The 18,144-nt window shown below is 39.9% G+C and overlaps 1 protein-coding gene across 4 annotated transcripts in view; it reads right to left on the bottom strand.

Annotated features, from left to right (window-relative positions):
- LMBRD1 (LMBR1 domain containing 1) overlaps positions 1-18,144 on the bottom strand; it is a 90,698-nt gene that overhangs the window by 57,081 nt on the left and 15,473 nt on the right. For 3 of the 4 annotated variants that reach the window (XR_013542048.1, XM_020785835.3, XM_020785834.3), the window contains exons 4-7: positions 12,520-12,617; positions 11,402-11,469; positions 7,354-7,442; positions 5,429-5,502 (exon numbers count right to left, since the gene is read on the bottom strand). Coding sequence is in view for 3 of the 4 variants with exons in the window: in XM_020785835.3 (XP_020641494.2) it covers positions 5,429-5,502; positions 7,354-7,442; positions 11,402-11,469; positions 12,520-12,617 (329 nt within the window). In the remaining variant the exon portion in view is untranslated. The remainder of the gene's footprint in view (positions 1-5,428; positions 5,503-7,353; positions 7,443-11,401; positions 11,470-12,519; positions 12,618-18,144) is intronic. The other variant, XM_073000092.2, reaches the window with a different exon arrangement.

Raw genomic sequence — 18,144 nt, 5'->3', positions numbered from 1 at the left:
CAGTCACAAGTACAGTGGTGCCTCGCTTAACGAGCGCACCGTTTAACGACGAATCCGTATAGCGATCCCTTTTTGGGGATCGCTATACGGATCAGCCCCAATCGCCGCACTCGCTTTGCGACGATTGGGGCCTCCGGCGGCCATTTTGGAGCCGCCGAACAGCTGATCGGCGGCTCCAAAATGGCCGCTGCATGACCCGAAATGGCCCCTAACAGTGTTTTCGCGCCCTCCCCTTGCTTACGGAGGTCGCAAAAATGCTGCGGGGGGGCATTTCGGGCCATCCGCGGCCATGCCCCCCCGCAGCGTTTTCGCGACCTCCGTAAGCAAGGGGAGGGCGCGAAAACACTGTTAGGGGCCATTTCGGGTCATCCGGCGGCCATTTTGGAGCCGCCGATCAGCTGATCGGCGGCTCCAAAATGGCCGCCGGAGCAAAAACATCGCTGGAGGGGTAAGTTTCCGCGCTTATTGGAACGCATTAAACTAAGTTTAATGCGTTCCAATAGGCTTTGCTTACCCGCACAGCGATGTTTTCGTATAGCGAAGGTTAATCCGGAGCGGATTAACCTCGCTATATGGGGCACCACTGTAAAAGCAAAATTTTGCAGCTAGAGCTGGTCATAACTCAAAATGGTCATAAGTTCGTAAGTTGAGGTACCATTGTACTAGTCTCATTTACCGCAGTCCCACTGACTCAGTAGCATTTACATAAGTGCCAGCTGTCATTCAACAACTAACTCTAAGGAGCTAAGTCATAATGCCAAAACACAAGTAGACTGGCATGTGGCATCATTACAGTGAAGACAATGTAGGAAGAAAATAGTTGGCAAATGTAAATATTGTGGGTAGGAATATTTTAACAATGCAACAAAAATGAAGAAGCACTTATAAATATATAGGAACTGTCCTGGAAAAAAAAGAACAAGACAGATACTGGAAGCTACTACAAAGTAGTCAGGGAACATCAGCAGGGAGAAATCTACTTCAGGAATGGACTGAATAAGATTTTTCTCAATTTGAAATGGAACCAAAAAGTACAGTGGTGCCTCGCATAGGAAACATCGCAATGCGATCACTTTTGCGATCGCAAAAAGTTAATCGCTATGCGGTTTCGTCGCTAAACGGAGCGCCCGTTAAACAAGGCACCACTGTAGTACAAAGTGAGCTGAGTGAAGCTGAAGGTTCTACAGTTATACCACAACAAAATAAAAGGTTGATATAAATACGGCAGATACAGCGCTCTTTAGGTATATGTCCTAAAAAAGTTAATGTTTTTAGGTGTAGTTATTTATTTCTTAAGTATAAGAGAAGTATATATTATAGTCTTTATGCTATAATAATAAAATAATTTCAACATAAACTTTGAATGTATTTGAACATAACATTTAAGAATGTTAAATCATAATATTATTTAAAACACTGGAATATTTTTCCACATCACTGGTTAAACAGTGTCGCAGCACACAAGCAACTATACTTACTTAGAAATCTAAATGTGTTAATAACAATTAAATGTTTGTGAAAATTGCAGTGGCCATTATACTTATCCTTGAATGAGAAGAATGAGAAATAAAAATGTTACTTGCTAATTTGCTTTTCATTACTCTACCTTGACTTCAAATTATAATACAGAAAAGCTATCATCAGCTTTATTTTTTACCCAAGGCTATATGAAATCATTTGAATGCAAAATACATTAATGAAAGCATGTAAGCAAGTTTCTAAAAAAGACACTCCAGTCCTTGTCATTTTATGGTTAGGTTCTATGTTTAAATGCCAATACAAATCCAGGTCATAGATCTGTACAGTTGACCCTTGACTTACAGATGGCTCAACTTACAGATTTTTCAAGTTACAGACTTCTCTGGCTGCAAAATTTAGGTTCAACTTGCAGCCAGAGACTCGACCTACAGACCAGAAAAAACCAAAATGGAACAAAAATGGAACAAAAACGGCTGATTATGGGATTAATTGGTTTCCAATGCATTGTAGGTCAAAGGAGACTCGACCTACAGACTTTGACCTGCAGCCACCATTCCAATACGGATTAATTTCGTAAGTAGAGGGTCCACTGTATAGCTTTTGAGGATCAATTTTAATTTTATTCTATCCTTTGGTCTCCTAAATTAAAGGTAACTACAATGAAAGTTTTTATTTCATAATCAACCAGCACAAAACAAGAACAGATACAGCTGCTGGTCATCGAAGCTATGATGTTAGAAGTTACAATAAGGGATCCAGGAGGCTGCATGTAAAGATCATCATGGGAAGAAAATATCCATAAAAGGACTCCAGAATGTATGTTCAAGTTCATAATACAAACTTCCTAAAAAGAAAGGTTTGCTGGACTGCAGGAATGTGCTTAGAGAGGTTTCCTGACTACAATTTTTTAAGGTCTCCTGAATCAACTGTAATACCCCAGAGCATTTTGGATAGAGCAAAATACTACAACAGACTAAAGGATATTCAACCTAGTTGGGTATTCCATTTCCTACAGTGGCTTAGCCCTGCATCTCCTAGTACTAATGAAAGGGAAACATCAAGAGAAAGAAAAACAGGACCATATTACTGTGTCCAAAAGGGAAAGGTCAAAAAAACCTGGTAAATACATGACTGGAAGAACACATATCCCTATTGCATTAATCTGTCAGCACTAACAGGTCTTCTTATATATACAAGCCAATTCCTCATAGCCCCATCCTACTCTACTGCAAGAGGATATATCAAACAACTATAGGGGTGGGGCATATTGCATGGGTCTTTCATAGTCATTCAACTGGTAGATAAATCAAGCACACAATTCAAGCACCCAAAAAGTATACTTCATGCATTTAGCTCCTTCCTATATATCTCAGTAAGACAAGAATTTTGAAAAAACTGATCAGTATGTTTATCAGTATGTTCATCCATAATGAAGAGGAGAGGGTGGAATGGGAAGAAGCATAATTACCACTTAATGGACTAAGATCTTTGGAGGCAACTCAGTACATTTGCCAACAATATTAAATAAAGTTATATGAATTGTTCTTTTCTTTTGATGAAGAAACAGTTACCCATGTAAACTATTTACAGAGGGATTAAAGAATGGGGCTTCCTACAATGAAAGATTTTAATCAGGAGACTTTGGCCAAAATGCTGAGAACTTCAATATTCAGGATACAGAGATCTATAACAGTAATCCTACTTCACACTCTCAGCTTTGACACATTGACTTAGAGATGGCATCAAAATTCTGCTGACTATAGTGTTGAGTCGGGAAGACACATCACATCTGCACAAGTCTTTGAACAATCCTTCTTACCCAGGATACAAACTTTTGAGAGACTGCAATAGCAATTTTCTACTAATTCAAGAAAAAAACCAAAGAGGCTCTTAGATTCTTCTTTGTGTTCTACTGATTCTCGAAGAGTCCCTTAAATATGAATGATTTGTGTTAAGAAAGAAGAGGTACACAAAAGTTTCATGTTTTCTTCTCTCATTTAATCTTTCTTTTACCACTTCTCTGTCAAATCAACTGAGAACTTTATCACCCAATAGTGTCACACAGGCTGCTATCAGCAGCTCATAAAATGTCAAGGAGGCTGGAAGTGGGAATTTTGAAGTTGGAACCTAGAAGTGTTATTTCATTGTTTCACTCATTCCTTGTGCGTGTGTGAGCTCCATTTTGTGCTGCCTTATTGACAGTCTCTGTGCCTCTATCTTGGTTGGATCCTTTCCTTTTTATCTTGGTTCTTCCTGGGATTTTTTTCTCCTCCATTTCTTTGGTGATTATTTTTGCTTGCTGCCTGGCTGTCCAATAGATTTTTTTTCAGTTATCAGTTAGGCATCCTTCAGTCTCGAAAGACTATGGTAATGTGCTCTGTATGGAGGACTTGGAACAGCATCTAGTGTGGCTGAGGAGGCCAATTCAAGAGTGACAATCCCTTCCACACTGAAGACAAATACAATCTGTCCCCTGTCCAGCTCCCTGATTTTGCTGCTTTTGTGACTTCCTTTTTGCCTCGGCCTGCTGGACAAGGATCTCTTTGAAATGGGAGAGGCCGTGATGCAACGCCTGCCTCCAGGCTGAACGTTCAGATGTCAGGGTTTCCCATCTGTTCAGGTCCATTCCTAAGGCCTTCAGATCCCGCCTGCAGATGTCCTTGTATCGCAGCTGTGGTCTCCCTCTGGGGCAATTTCCCTCCATTAATTCTCCATACAGGAGATCCTTTGGAATCCGACCATCAGCCATTCTCACGAGATGCCCAAGCCAACGTAGACGTTGCTGTTTCAGTAATGTATATACGCTAAACATTCCAGGTCATTCCAGGACTATCTGGGACTTTGTCCCGCCAGTTGTCAGTTATACTGTTGCCTCCTCTTGTTGCTTAGCCTCTGCATTTGGGGGGAATGTTTATGGGTTCTTTAGGCCTTTTGGATAAATGCCAGATAGAACATAAATGGGGAAAACGAAAATGAAAGAACCTGAAAGCAGCAGCTCCTGAAAGGGCCCAAAATGAAACAAAACTCTGTTGTTCACATCTCTATTTATCAATATGACAACCACAAAGACTCCCAGATCCTAATACTCATTGCCAATCAAGTTCCACCAACAATGCTCATCTTCTAGTACAAAGCTGCAACATATTTATGCTTTTCTCAAAAATGATTTAAACCATTTAAAAGGAGAAGTATATAACTTTGTCAAAAAGGACAGCTACCTTGACAGTCAATGATCAGGGTGACTGAAACAGCAGTCCAACATCTGAAAGACTGAAAATTCTACATCTCTATTAATTTCTTCAAAAAGCTACATTTCCTACCCTGTTTCCCCGAAAATAAGACCTAACCTGAAAATATTCATAATATAAACCCTATCCCAAAAATAAGCCCCAGTTAAGTGAAACCCCACTCTCCACCATTGTGCAACATTGTGCAGCAACCAGAAGAAGATAACATGGCTGTATTTGAATAAATGTAGATTGTTGTACATGAAAATAAAATAAAACATCCCCTGAAAATAAGCCCTAGTGCATCTTTTGGAGCAAAAATTAATATAAAACCCTGTCTTATTTTTGGGGAAACAGTATTAAGCTCTACCTCACATATTAGGGGAATAAACTAAAGTCCAGAACATTAAACACATGGCATACTACACATTCTTAAAAATACTTACTCAGAATTAAACACCAGTCACTCTTTGGTACCTTTTTATTGGACCCCATTCTAAATTATAACTATCATCACTTAACACTGCTTGTTTTGCCACAAATCACATTACAATCTTTTAGAGTACAATTATCATAATCTTGCTAGCTGGGGCTCATGGCTGCTGGAATCCAAACATTTTATGAACACCGGGTTACTTATCTATGAATTAAGATCCAAGATCACAAATTGTTGTAACTTAAACCAACTTTAAAAAGTAGAAGAAAAGAGGATGCATGCTTACTGTATAAGTAATGGCGGCCACCATTCCAATAAGTGTCAAAGAACTTATAGAGAAGGATAGAGCAGCCAAACCATCTGTAAAGCAAATAAAAGAAATATTTTTTACTAAAATCTCCATTTAGGTCTACCAGAGTTTAATTTGTTGGATTGTTCTATATAAATTTTAGAAAAATATCTTAAATTAAAACGAAGAAAAAACAACAAACCAAAGCAGAAAGAGTTAAGTTACACATCATTTATCTGTTGAAAAAAAGTGATGCATACAGTACAAATGCTTCACATGGTGTGATGCAACACATTGGAATACCTGCCTGAAAAGACATAACTGAGGAATACATTACTGTGACCTTAAGGCAGAGATGGCAAATCTGTAAAGCTCTGAATGTTGAACTACAACTTTCATCATGTAGATGGATGGCTGCAAGTTCTTTAACCTTGACTTAGGTGTTTACACCAGTGTTAGTAATAAAGTCTTAACATAATGTTTCTGATTTGTTGACCAACATTTGATATCCCAATCTGTGTGTCTTTAAAAAATTTTTAAAATCCTGTTATCATATTGAGACTTTCCGATTCCTTATGACACTAGAGTCCTATGTTTCTGAGTACTTTGATGTATATTAGTTGCACTTGCTGATTTTGGTGGACTGTGCCCTAAAAGCTGTGATACAAATATTTTAAATAAATCAAAGGAGACAGAATTACACAAAGTAAAAATGCACAAATATGCTTTTGTCCTCTAAGAAATTAGTTACATCTTTTTGTGAGAAGGGAAGCAAGGGAAAGAAGCCCCTCGCTGAAGTGCCATCCCTTCCACCAACTACAGAAAGGGAGGTGCAGACCTTGCCCACTCCATCCCCTGTAAAGAAAGAACAGAGGGGTACCAATACCCGGGATCTAGAAGTAAAAATGTGTGTGTCAACAGTAGCTGTTCAAACGGAGGAATATTTGGTGGGAATGGGTAGGAAAAAGAGGGTGGAGATTGAGGCGGGGACGGCAGAGATAAAAAGGGAGGAGAAGGGATTACCCCAAGGCTGGGAATGGATCTGGACACAAGATCCCTGGACCGAAGAGTGGGAAAGACTCTGGGTACCCAGGGAAGAGGCGGACTATCATTGGAGACCCACGTCCGTCTTACTGGGGCGAAGCCAAGGCTCGTGAGTAGCGGAGGTGACAGAGAGGAGAAGGAAAAGATGGAAAGGGAAAAACAAGAAAGACTGGGATGGAGAGTGGAGGAGGTGAGAAGGAGGGAGGGCCAACGAAACCATGGACCCTATTTCCTGCCGCCCAAGATGTTGAGTGGGACGGATCCGGGGAGGATGAGACCATTCCCCTATTGGAAGGAGAGGACATTAAGAATCTAAAAGATGATTTTATCCATGGTTGGCTGGGACCCTGGAATCCTGAAGAAACAAATCCGTTTTTGGTTGAAGCGAAAGGACCCTTGTCTGGCCCGTTGGCGACAAGAGAAATGTTATCGGACAATTTTGTTGATAAAGAATTCTTGTTAAATACTCCAATAAACCTTTCCCCTGTTGCAAAGTTAACTAAGCCTGAGGATGTTTTTGTGGAGACCTAGTTTCAAAAAATCGAACCCTCACACTTCTGAATTTGAAGATAACAGGAACATAGCTATCTCTTAATTTTGCTCCTCTTGCCCCTAGTAACCTCCTCAAACCTCTTAGAAGATCTGAAATCACCCCTAGCCCAACATACCCACATCCTCATCATCTTCCCCTGGAGATGAGAAGCATGCATACCCTCTCTACACTTCACATTTGTTCCAGTTTTTTAAATATACTGTCAGTTGAAAATGAAAAGTATGAATTATTGCCAAAGTAACAATTCGACAGCAAGCCTACAGAAATACAGAATTATTCACTTTTTAAATTCATAACATAATCTGTTGGTGAAAAACTCTCTTACGGCTGCTCCCAAGCTCTTCAAACAGAAGTTTTACTTTCTCCCACTCTGTTGAATTCTTCTTATTGGGAATATTCAGTGGAACAAAGGCTCTGTAAAAAAAAAAAAAAAATTAAATCCTTCAGAAGTTACCTCCAAAATTCTTCAAAACATGATCAAGCCTGGAACTGAAGTTAAATAACATGGAAAATTAAAGGACCCTCAACATTAAGTTTCAAAGCACCACATTTTCTGTAAGTATAAGACTGGCTGTTCCAAATATACAGCTTTTTAAAAAGGACTCCACAATACCTTGCAGCAAATCTTCAAAAATAGTAAAAGAATTTGAATTAAAACTCACAGTAATTTGGTTTTAATACAGTTTTTAGAATCTCCTCATACACCATAGTGCAAAATATATAAATGTGCTCTCAGTGCTGTTGTACAGTGGTGTGGAAAGTGATGCAGTGTATTAATAGAAAAGAGTATAATACTCCTAGAAAGAAGTATAAAGAACAGCATGGTTGGAAGGAGTTCAGTCATGTACATGTCTATCCAGAAGCAAGTCATAGTGACTGAAATCATGTTGTACACCTTATGCTGTACATCTTGAATGACCTCATTAGCTGCGACCATATCATTGTCAATTTTGAATAATTAAAAGCTTTATAGTTCATCCCCAAGTTTCCAAGGATCTCTAGGCAACCCCTTTGTCCTGGGTAAGCCTCTGAGAACCAAAATGCCTGGCTTTACCTGGCAACTTCAACATCAAGGTAACACTACAGCTGTCAAGCAAACATATTCCAAACTGCAGTTAACTTTAAAGCGTAAGATTTATACAAACATTAATGATCTCTCACTTCAGATTAAACTCCGTGAAAAGTGATATAAAGGATAAAATATGATGATCAAATTTAGACTACCGTAGAGCAATAAGACAGTGAAATCAATTACCTCAAGAGGTGATGAATGCTCCAACACTGGAGGCATTCAAGAGAAACTTAAACAACCACTTTGATCTGTATTTCTGCATTGATCAGTGGGTTGGATGTGATGGCCTTATAAACCCCTTCCAACTTCACTATTCTATGATTCTAGAAACTAACAACAATACAGTGGTGGCCTGCATGACGATGTTAATTCGTTCCGCGAAAATCGCTGTCGAATGAAAATGTCGTCATGTGATATTAAAAAAACCATAGAAATGCATTAAAACCCAATTCATGAGTTCCTATGGGCTTAAAACGCACCATCCAGCGCAGATCCTCCATAGTGAGGCCATTTTCACTGTCTGTGCAGCGAGGAATCTGTCCCAGAAAACAGCGCGCGGCCATGTTTTTTACCCAGCCATTTTGAAACCGCCAATCAGCTGTGCGAAAATCATCACTTTGCAATGATCGGTTACCGAAGCAGGGAACCAATCGTCGCAAAGCAAAATTCCCCCATAGGGAACATCATTTTGCAATCGCTTTTGCGATCGCAAAAACTTCATCATGATGCGATTTCGTCATGAAATGGAGCGCCTGTCTTGCAGGGCACCACTATATTGACTATACACAAACTATAGTTTCAGAGAGTAGACACAAGTATTACTGAAGCAAAAATTCAGCTAGCATAATTCATTTAGAGATGAATTATCTAGATAGACAGCAGTATGTGATACCTTGTCAGGTATCACATGATTCATGATTTTTGAATAGGACCTATATGGACAAGGAACAATTTAAAAAGTGGTAATGAGGAAATGTTAGGCGCCACCCTATAAAACTAAAGTCTCAATTCCTGTCCACAGTGAATTCAATCCATCATACAATGGATCATTGATTCCCAAACTGGTGGGAGGGGCTGTCTTCCAGATATGAACAAATTCCAAGGGAGAAACAAGACTGGAATTTTTATGAAGAAATAATATCAGCTTAAATAAATGCAACAGATATGATCAGAGCTCTAACTAACAATTTTAGCACCCAGGATAAACAGCACCATCTCTCACCATGTAGTATGGATGTGAATCCCCATGAAAGTGATGCAGAAGAATGTTGTACCTCTTCAAAATAAGACACTTTATGCTTTCAGGAAATTCCACAGAAATGTGGTTATGATGCTGGAGAACTGGGGAACTGATGCTGTTTTTTAAGGACATTAAGAATAATCTCCTCAACATATGAAAATTCACTGAAATTTGTCATGCTGTTATATGTCTAGGTTGAACAGGAGAAGTTATTGTATTTCATTCTAAAAAAACCAAACATGTTGGTTCCTGACAGCAACTGGCCTCAGTAAAAGCCTTCATAGTCTCTGTCCCCCAATTAGGTTTCTAACTCTGCATATTCCCCCCAATGTCTACTCTCTATGCACCACCTCTTCACTGTTGTACACACTGGGAAGTTGTATGATATGTAATTAGATTTTTAATGAAGATTTAAGTGGACTGCATTTTGACTATACATTGATTTCACTGTATGGATTTATATATATCTTGCTGATATACTGCATAACCATTCTATACACTATTTTGCTGTTATTGTAATAGAAGGCTTCGTCTCTTTGATTGAATGGCTATCCATCCGTGATTCACAGATCACAATTTCACTGATCAGCTTTAAAATAGAAGGCCTAGTCCTGGGAAAAGTGCATGTCTCAGCCTGGAACTTTTAACTCAAATTTACACAGACTTGTTCTATATCTTATATTGTTCCAAAGGATTTGCCAACCATTTGGAGAAGATTTTCCAGAGTTCTCAGGTACATACAGTGCAGCAACGAAAACTGGTTATCCTTATTTTTAAAAAGAAAAGCACTTGTGCAAAGGCAAAACTACCCTCAATTCAGCCTTAAAGAACTAAGTAACTCTCACCATGCAAGCAGACTAGATAGAAAACTGAGTTCAACACCTCAAGCAATTTTTGAAGAAATTGTGAGAACAAGAACTCACATGATACAACACAAGACTTTGATTCACTTCTGTTTCATTGACATTACAGATTTCCTTTTGTTTACATTAACAATACAAAATTACCATATTTGCCGGTGTATAAGGCGACTAGGAGTATGGCTGCATCATTGGGAGAGTTCCTTTTGCCCCTTTTGGTTCCTTTCGGAGGTGGCAGCCATTTTGGAGAGGCGGCAGCCATTTTGGAGAGGCAGCAGCCATGTGGTCGCATCTCAAAATGGCTGCTGCCTCTCTGCTGTTCCGACAGTCAGCTGTTCGGTGCTAGAGTCAGGCTGTTCCCAGGCTAGGAGCGGGGCTCTACTGGGTCTTACTACCAGGTAAGTGACTTCGCTGGGAGAGAGGGAGGGTTTGCTAGACATGAACCCGGCGTACCCCCCCCCACTTGGAGGCATGTTTTTCAGGGCTAAAAAGTCGTCTTGTACGCTGGCAAATATGGTAAGTGAATTTGAGCCCCTACTGCCAGAAATATGAAAAAGGAGAGGCAACAAAAATATACTAACCAATCTATGGTGGGAGCCATAACCATGTTGCTCCCCCAGTTCATGAGGTGAGTGGAAAGTCAACTATGCCATGCCATTAAGAATGATAAAAATATGCACAACCTCCTCTTAGTCTTTGAAACAGGCACAGAACTATTCTCAACTTCCTGCTGCACAATGACAAAGCCAAGAAGAGTCCAATACTGGAAGAAAAGCAAAGTTTGGTAACCATGATATGTGTCTGGTTACCAAGTCTAGCCAACATTTGTCAGAATCTAAGTAGGAGCCAATAATCATCAACTGGTGGTGCAACAAATCAAGAGACTAATGTTAACATATTTTACATTTTTGCTTACAAAAGGGCTATGCGTTCAGCAGAATTTAATTTTTCTTTTCTTAAAGGCAAAAATGTTCATAAATTCACAGCTAAAACAGAGGAAAGAGCAAGTGTAAAAGAAATATCAGCAAGTAAGACAGAACAGGCAGAGCAGGGGAGAGATAGAAGCAAAATTAACAATAACTTTAAAAGAAATAACTGGTTAAAATAGTTGAGTAGGGGAAAGAGAAAGTGCTGATCATGCTGACGGACACAGAAAATTTGTCTAACAGTGGCATTCTGAAGTATACGTATATTTACTGACCCAATTATGAGAAGAGCCACACAAACCAGAAGGAATCCTAGTGTGTACTTGCACGCCGTCTGAACCTGCTATAAATATAAAAATAAGAAGTAAATATAAGAAGTTGATACACGCTTACTGCTAATTCAGCATATTGAGCATGACTGGCTCTCCCCCACTACTAACATGTATACATGCGATTTTCGTATTTCTTGGATTCAGCCCCCAAAACTTTCAAGAATTTCATCAACTAGAATTTTGGGGCCTTTAATCCAAATATTTATGTCCCCACAGGTGTTCTCAAGTACTTATAGCTGGTTAATTAAGGCTTTAGCAGTCACTTTCATCCTGAGCAGAGGAAAGAGGAAATGGGTGGGGAGGGGTAAGACCCTTGGGACCTGTAAGGAATTAGGGGTCTGGTATTTTTTTTTTTCAACAAAAGTTACTGACTCCTTATTCCTTGCAACTCAAAAAGAATTTAGCTCTGTTCAATTCTTTCCTCTGTCTTCTTTACAAGACAAAAACCCAACCAGAATTCAGGGGCTTGAAGTCAAAGAAACATGAAAAATGTGTTATGTGTCATCAAATTGAATCCAATGTACAAACTGTAATAGGATTTTCAAAATAAGCAATGCCACACAGTGTGTTTTCATGGCTGTGTGGCCATTCAAATGCCCTAACTTTTAGTCCATTGTTCCATCCACTATATCATACCAGTATTCAATACTAATATAATCAGATTAAAGTAGAATTTAATTCAACGGACACACAAAAACAAACAGAGCAAGCCATATCAGAACATGCTGGGGCTGAAAAATATCACCAAAAAAGAAACACAAACACACAACACAGCAAGCCCCATCGGAACGTGCTGGGGCAGAAAAAGAAAATCGCAAAAAAGAAACCTTGTATAGCATCACCCACAGACAAAATTCAGAATACAAAATTGTTTTGGGCAGGGTCACTGAATGAATCTATACAACCGCCATAGCATGCCATCAAGGTGTGCAAGGTATCATATGTCACTGGGAGTGTCAGAATATATTTAATACTTCCACTATCACTGAAAAACAATCAGAACTATTTATTCACTCTATATTCAGCCAAGTGACATTAAGTATTATTAGAAAGCATCTTACTGCACATGTGTTGCCATCATCTTCACCTTTCTCCTCATAGTAGAAGTAGACAAAAGGTATCCAGAGGAATACACAGAATAATATGATGGAATATAGTGCTATAGTGGAAAAAAAATAAAGTTACATTTCTGGATTTTTTTAAAAAAACTAAATTATCAGTTCATGCTGTTAATACAATACTATTCTATTCTGTGACAGTAGAATATCAGCAAAAAATTCTAAATATTTATTGAAGTAGGACCATCTAGATTCAACCTGCAAGCTTCAAAAGCATATAAATTACTGATATAGAGCATCAACAGTCATGCTGCTTTGCAAAACAGCAAAATTCCTGTTCTGGGGAGTTTATGGCTTAAAGACCTGTAGGTTGCTCAGTTTCTACTAAATGCCTGCAAATTACAGAAAAGCTCACTTGCATCATAAAGTAGAATTATATCACTTGCACACATACTGCTGCTGGGATTTGTTGGGAGTTGGCTACTGGAAGGCAAGTTTTCTTCATGGATATTGCCACTGGCACAAAGTAATGCTTATGGAAGAAGCATATCTCTGCATTATAACCCTGACAGCCCTTTCTGCCCAGTGGATACTCAATAATATACTGGCTGCTAGAAGTAATGAGAAATGATTGAATGGAGCACTTTCCAAGGAGGTAGTTGTGCTCGTTGCTCTCAACACACTGGTGCAAAAAAGAAGAAGAAAAAGAAAAAGGAAGAAATAAAAGAAACAAAAGGTGAGGGAGAGAGAGAAAAAAGGCAAACTATTATGGCACAAATTTGTTTCAATACACATTTGTTAATCAAAACTGACTTATCTAATATATTTATCACCATGGTGGTGAAAGTTATGTCCAAGTGAGAATACAGATAATACACAAATTGGCAATGCTTTGTTGACATGAGTATGCTTCCTCAAGGCTCCAGGGGTCTCCTGGCTCAGCTCCTCTGCGTGAAGCTGCTGGCATTTCTAATAGTCAGATTAATTAACCACTGCCTAATATTGGACATTACAATTACCTACTATGAAACTTTAAAAAAACATATTACTTTCTTTTAGTCTTTGTATTTCTTTCCAACAATATTAAGAACTGCTGGATAGCTCAGTGATTTAGGCATCTGGCTGTGGAGCCAGAGGTTGGGAGTTTGATTCCCCACTGTCACTGTGTTTTCTTGACAGGGTCTCACTTATCTATAGGTTCCCTTACAGCTCTACAGTTCTAAGATGATGATGAAAATTCGACTATATGTTTCTGTGATAACTTTTTATACATCCTTTGCTTTGTATCTAATTTTTAATGCTAAAGATTTCTCATTTTCCCTGTTTCAACTGAAGACTCAGTAATAGATATATAGTAACTGTTGGTACCAGGAAAGGGGTTTCCGTATACAAATTTAGTGAAGTCTTAAAAAATAATTCAACGTTGAAAATTAGAGGAGCAGCTTGCTAAAGTTCAAGTTCCGTATCAGCATAAAAACAGTTTTGATTGAAATGACATTAACATAAATACAGGATGCACAGAAATGTTTGAAATTTTACTATGAGCAAGTCACTGCTGTACATCTTCACGTAAAACACAGAATAATTTTTTAGGTTGCAGCTTTTCTCTTTTCTTTATACTGGCGCTTTCACCTTCCTTGTATGTGGTTTTCTCTCAAGACTAAGATGAGCATGTTCGTTCTCTGAATATTCCTAGAAAAGGCTTCTTTCTTTCTCTGCTTCAGCTTTCTTTCCTGAAACTTTGAGGCATGGGTATTCTTACAAGAGAAACTATTTCTCTTTGAAGTTTCCTCTTCACTTGTACTGTTAAACTTTATGTCTTTATTACTTTTTTTGGTTTTGTTCAACTTAAACATTATTTTTGAACATTTCTCAAACATTTGCTTCCAGAATCCTTTAAGTACTTTATCAACCGAAACTATCTAAGAATCCTGAAATCCCCCCTGGAGTGGTAGATAGGAATTTCTCTTACAAGTTGGAATATAGAATGCATAAGATAGTTGGGGAAGGTACTACACCAAATTAAAGATTAACAATTAAAACACTCTGGATAAATGAGTCTTCCTTGGGATCCTTGGGTACAGGCCAAGCTAGAAACCACTTATCCCCTTCAAGAATACGAGCAGTGATTCCTTAATTGCCAGCTAGAAGTGACTCAGTGTTACACCACTTGCCTTTTACATGCATAATTAAGTAACAGAATTTCAACCTCTGTCTTATATATTCCATATGTATGGTCTATACATACTTTTTTTTTTACTCTCAGCATTCTTGTAAAACATTCCCATGTCTTGTGTCTTTACAACAGTTCTAGAGGGGAAAATCTGTAATTATTTGGTATTTCGCTTATGTTCAAGTATTTAATAGTAATTGGTTTTTTAAATATATTCTTTTTTAAATTTCAAAATTAATTCTTTTGTCTCTGGTTCCATGATAGGCCCATTGTAATTGCTTTACTTGCTACACTTGCACTATTGCTATTATTTTTAACTCATTGTATTTTATATACCCTTGTCTCTCACTTGAATAAATTTTGAACTGATGTTATTGTTGGAGTAGCCGTAGCTAAAAACACTCCCCAAAGCTTGCAGGCATAAAGTAATAAGGAAACCTGATAAAACCCTGTTTTTGACCACTCCAGTAAAGATGGTAACTGTGACAAACCCAGACCTACTGGGATATGCCACACTTTCACTAAGCTGCCACCAACCATTCCCTGTAAGAAGTCACACAGACCAGGAATGGATTTTTAACAAATAAAGGAATAAGGTTTATTTAACTAACACACAGGGAAAATAAAATGATCAAATGAATAAGATACAGTAACGTGGCTTAGTCTCAATCATACATACACCAGTTTGGTTCACTCAGAACACTTTTAAATAAAGCACAGACCCTGAACCTATCAGTTCTGGCTAACCATACAGACACCTGAACCTATCAGGTTGGTACTGACTGACACACAGTAGTACCCTGTCTGACACCCAGACTCCCACTCAAGCTTCTTCTCTCAGCTCTTCTCAGCTTCTCCACACAGGCTTCACATATATATACAGTACAGCCCCTCCTCCTGATGTCCCGCCTTCCACTCCCCATAGGATGGAACTTTCCCTCCAACCCATGACAGACAGGTAACATCAGTGCTGTATGTAACACCTCCCCTCTTTATAAGTTGTTTTGTAGGGGGAAAGCTAAAGTGCTTTTCTCCAAAAAACAACCTGGATCCAAAACATACAAAAACAGTTATACATTAACATACAATACCATACTTACTCTAGGATAAACATCTCAATTAGGCATTTAAACATTTACCATTTACAATACATCAAGTTACCTTTATTCATACAAACCAAGCATTTTTAATAAACAGATACATTTAACCTTTGGTCACCAAAATATATACATAGTCCATGTTTCTTTTGCCGTCTTCATTCTTCGGGTCTTCTTGACAAGGCGTCAGCAACACAGTTCACTGACCCTCTGACCACCTTCACTTCAAAGTCATAGTCTTGCAGGTTTAAAGCCCACCTCATAAGTTTACTATTGTGGGTTTTCATTGTCTTTAACCATTGCAGTGGTGAATGGTCAGTGCACAGAATAAAATGTCTTCCCCAGATGTAAGGCTTGGCCTTCTGGATCGCGTAGACTATGGCCAGGCACTCCTTCTCCACTGTTGCCAAATGTCTCTCACCTTTCTGGAGTTTCCTACTCAGGTAGGACACTGGATGCTGGTCACCATTTTCATCCTCCTGGCAAAGAACTGCTCCTACCCCGCTGTTAGACGCATCGGTGTAGATGATGAACTCCCGGTCGAAGTCTGGAGCACGCAGCACTGGATAGTTGATGAGGGCCTCCTTCAACCTCTGGAACGCCTCCTCACAGTCGCTGGTCCACGGGATGCGGTCATCAGTCTTCTTCCTCGTCAGATCGGTCAGCGGAGTCGCTATCTCGCTAAACCTCGGGATGAACTTTCTGTAGTAGCCCACCAACCCAAGAAATGATTTGTCTTTTTTCTTGGTGTTGGGTCTGGGCCAATCACGAACTGCTTCTATCTTGGCCTCTAGGGGTTTTATCACTCCTCCCCCTACTATGTGACCCAGCTGCAGTTTGTTCTCTTTGCAGGGCCTAGGCCAAAGCACTTCCTCCCCTGGGTTACAGTGCCTCTCCCTGCCTTCCTGGTCATCCCAAGCTTTCTTTCTGACCTTTTGAGCTTGCAGGGTCTCTGCTGCTAGCTCTAGGTTTCTCTTTAGGTCATTCCTTAAAGAGTCTATATATGTCACAACGTCTTGTGGGTCATCCTGGGTGATCTGCTCCCAATTTTGTTTGATCAAATCAAGGGGCCCTTTCACCCTTCTCCCAAATAAAAGTTCAAACGGACTGAACCCGGTACTGGCTTGTGGCACTGATCGATAAGCAAACAAAAGGGATTGCAGCTTCTGGTCCCAATTGTTTGGATTCTCTGCCAAGTAAGCCCTAATCATGCGCATCAGAGTCCCATTGAACTTCTCAGTTAACCCATTACTTTCAGGGTGATAGGCAGTGGTTTCCTTGTGTTTAATTCCACAGATTTGCCATAACCGTTTCATGAGCTTCGATGTAAATGATGCTCCCAAATCTGTGATTATTTCTGAGGCAAATCCCATCCTGGACATATACCCCACCAAGGCATCTGCCACTGTGTTAGTTTCAATGTTAGTCAAGGGTATGGCTTCAGGGTACCTCGTGGCATGGTCCACAATGGTGAGAATGAACCTGTTCCCCCTCTTTGTGGCCTTGGGCAAAGGTCCCACAATATCCACCCCTATGCATTTGAACGGAGTGTCAATCACAGGCAAAGGGCACAACTTTGCTTTGGTCCTGTCACGATTATTCCCCTGCCGCTGACACACATCACATTTTTTACAGAACTCCCTGATCTGCTTCCCTATGTCAGGCCAGTAAAAATTCTGTGTGATTCTCTGCTGTGTCTTGTTCACCCCTAAGTGCGCAGCAAACATGTCAGAGTGCCCCCTTTGTAAGATCATGGGGCGATACTTTTCAGGTACCACTAGCTGACTTCTGATCCCATCTCCCCCTTTTGAGATATTCATCAGGGTCTCTCTATATAAAATCCCCTTTTTCTCTAGAAATCTCACTGGGGTTTCAGGTGTTAGCTGGGCTTCTGTCACCTGTTCAAAACATTTTTGGAGAGTGGCGGCTGCCTTTTGCTCTTGGCCAAATCTGCTGTCTGTGGTTAAGGTTTCCACCACAGCTTCGGCACTCCCCTCTGCTTCCGTCTCGGGCTCATCAGTACCCCCCTGAACTGTCCCCGTGGTGGCTTGTGAGCGTGTAATCACTAGCACCCGTTTCACATGTTCAGCCAGGTCATTTCCCACGAGCACGGCTGCTGGCAGAGTCGATGAAATCGCTAGCCGCCAAACTCCCCTCCAGCCTTGAAAGTTCACAGGTACCTCAGCTACTGGCAGCGAGATCACCTGTCCCTCAATCCCTGCCACCTTTATGCTCTCATTCGGGATTATATACTCCCTAGGAATAATATCTGGATGGCCCAGGGTCACCTGGGAACAAGTATCCCTTAACCCCCGATACTGATGGTCAAGTATTCCTACGTCCACCCCTGCTGTTTCA

This window comes from Pogona vitticeps, chromosome 1, assembly GCF_051106095.1.
Source record: "Pogona vitticeps strain Pit_001003342236 chromosome 1, PviZW2.1, whole genome shotgun sequence".
Taxonomy (NCBI): Eukaryota; Metazoa; Chordata; class Lepidosauria; order Squamata; family Agamidae; genus Pogona; species Pogona vitticeps.
This window is presented reverse-complemented; position numbering and strand designations above follow the sequence as displayed.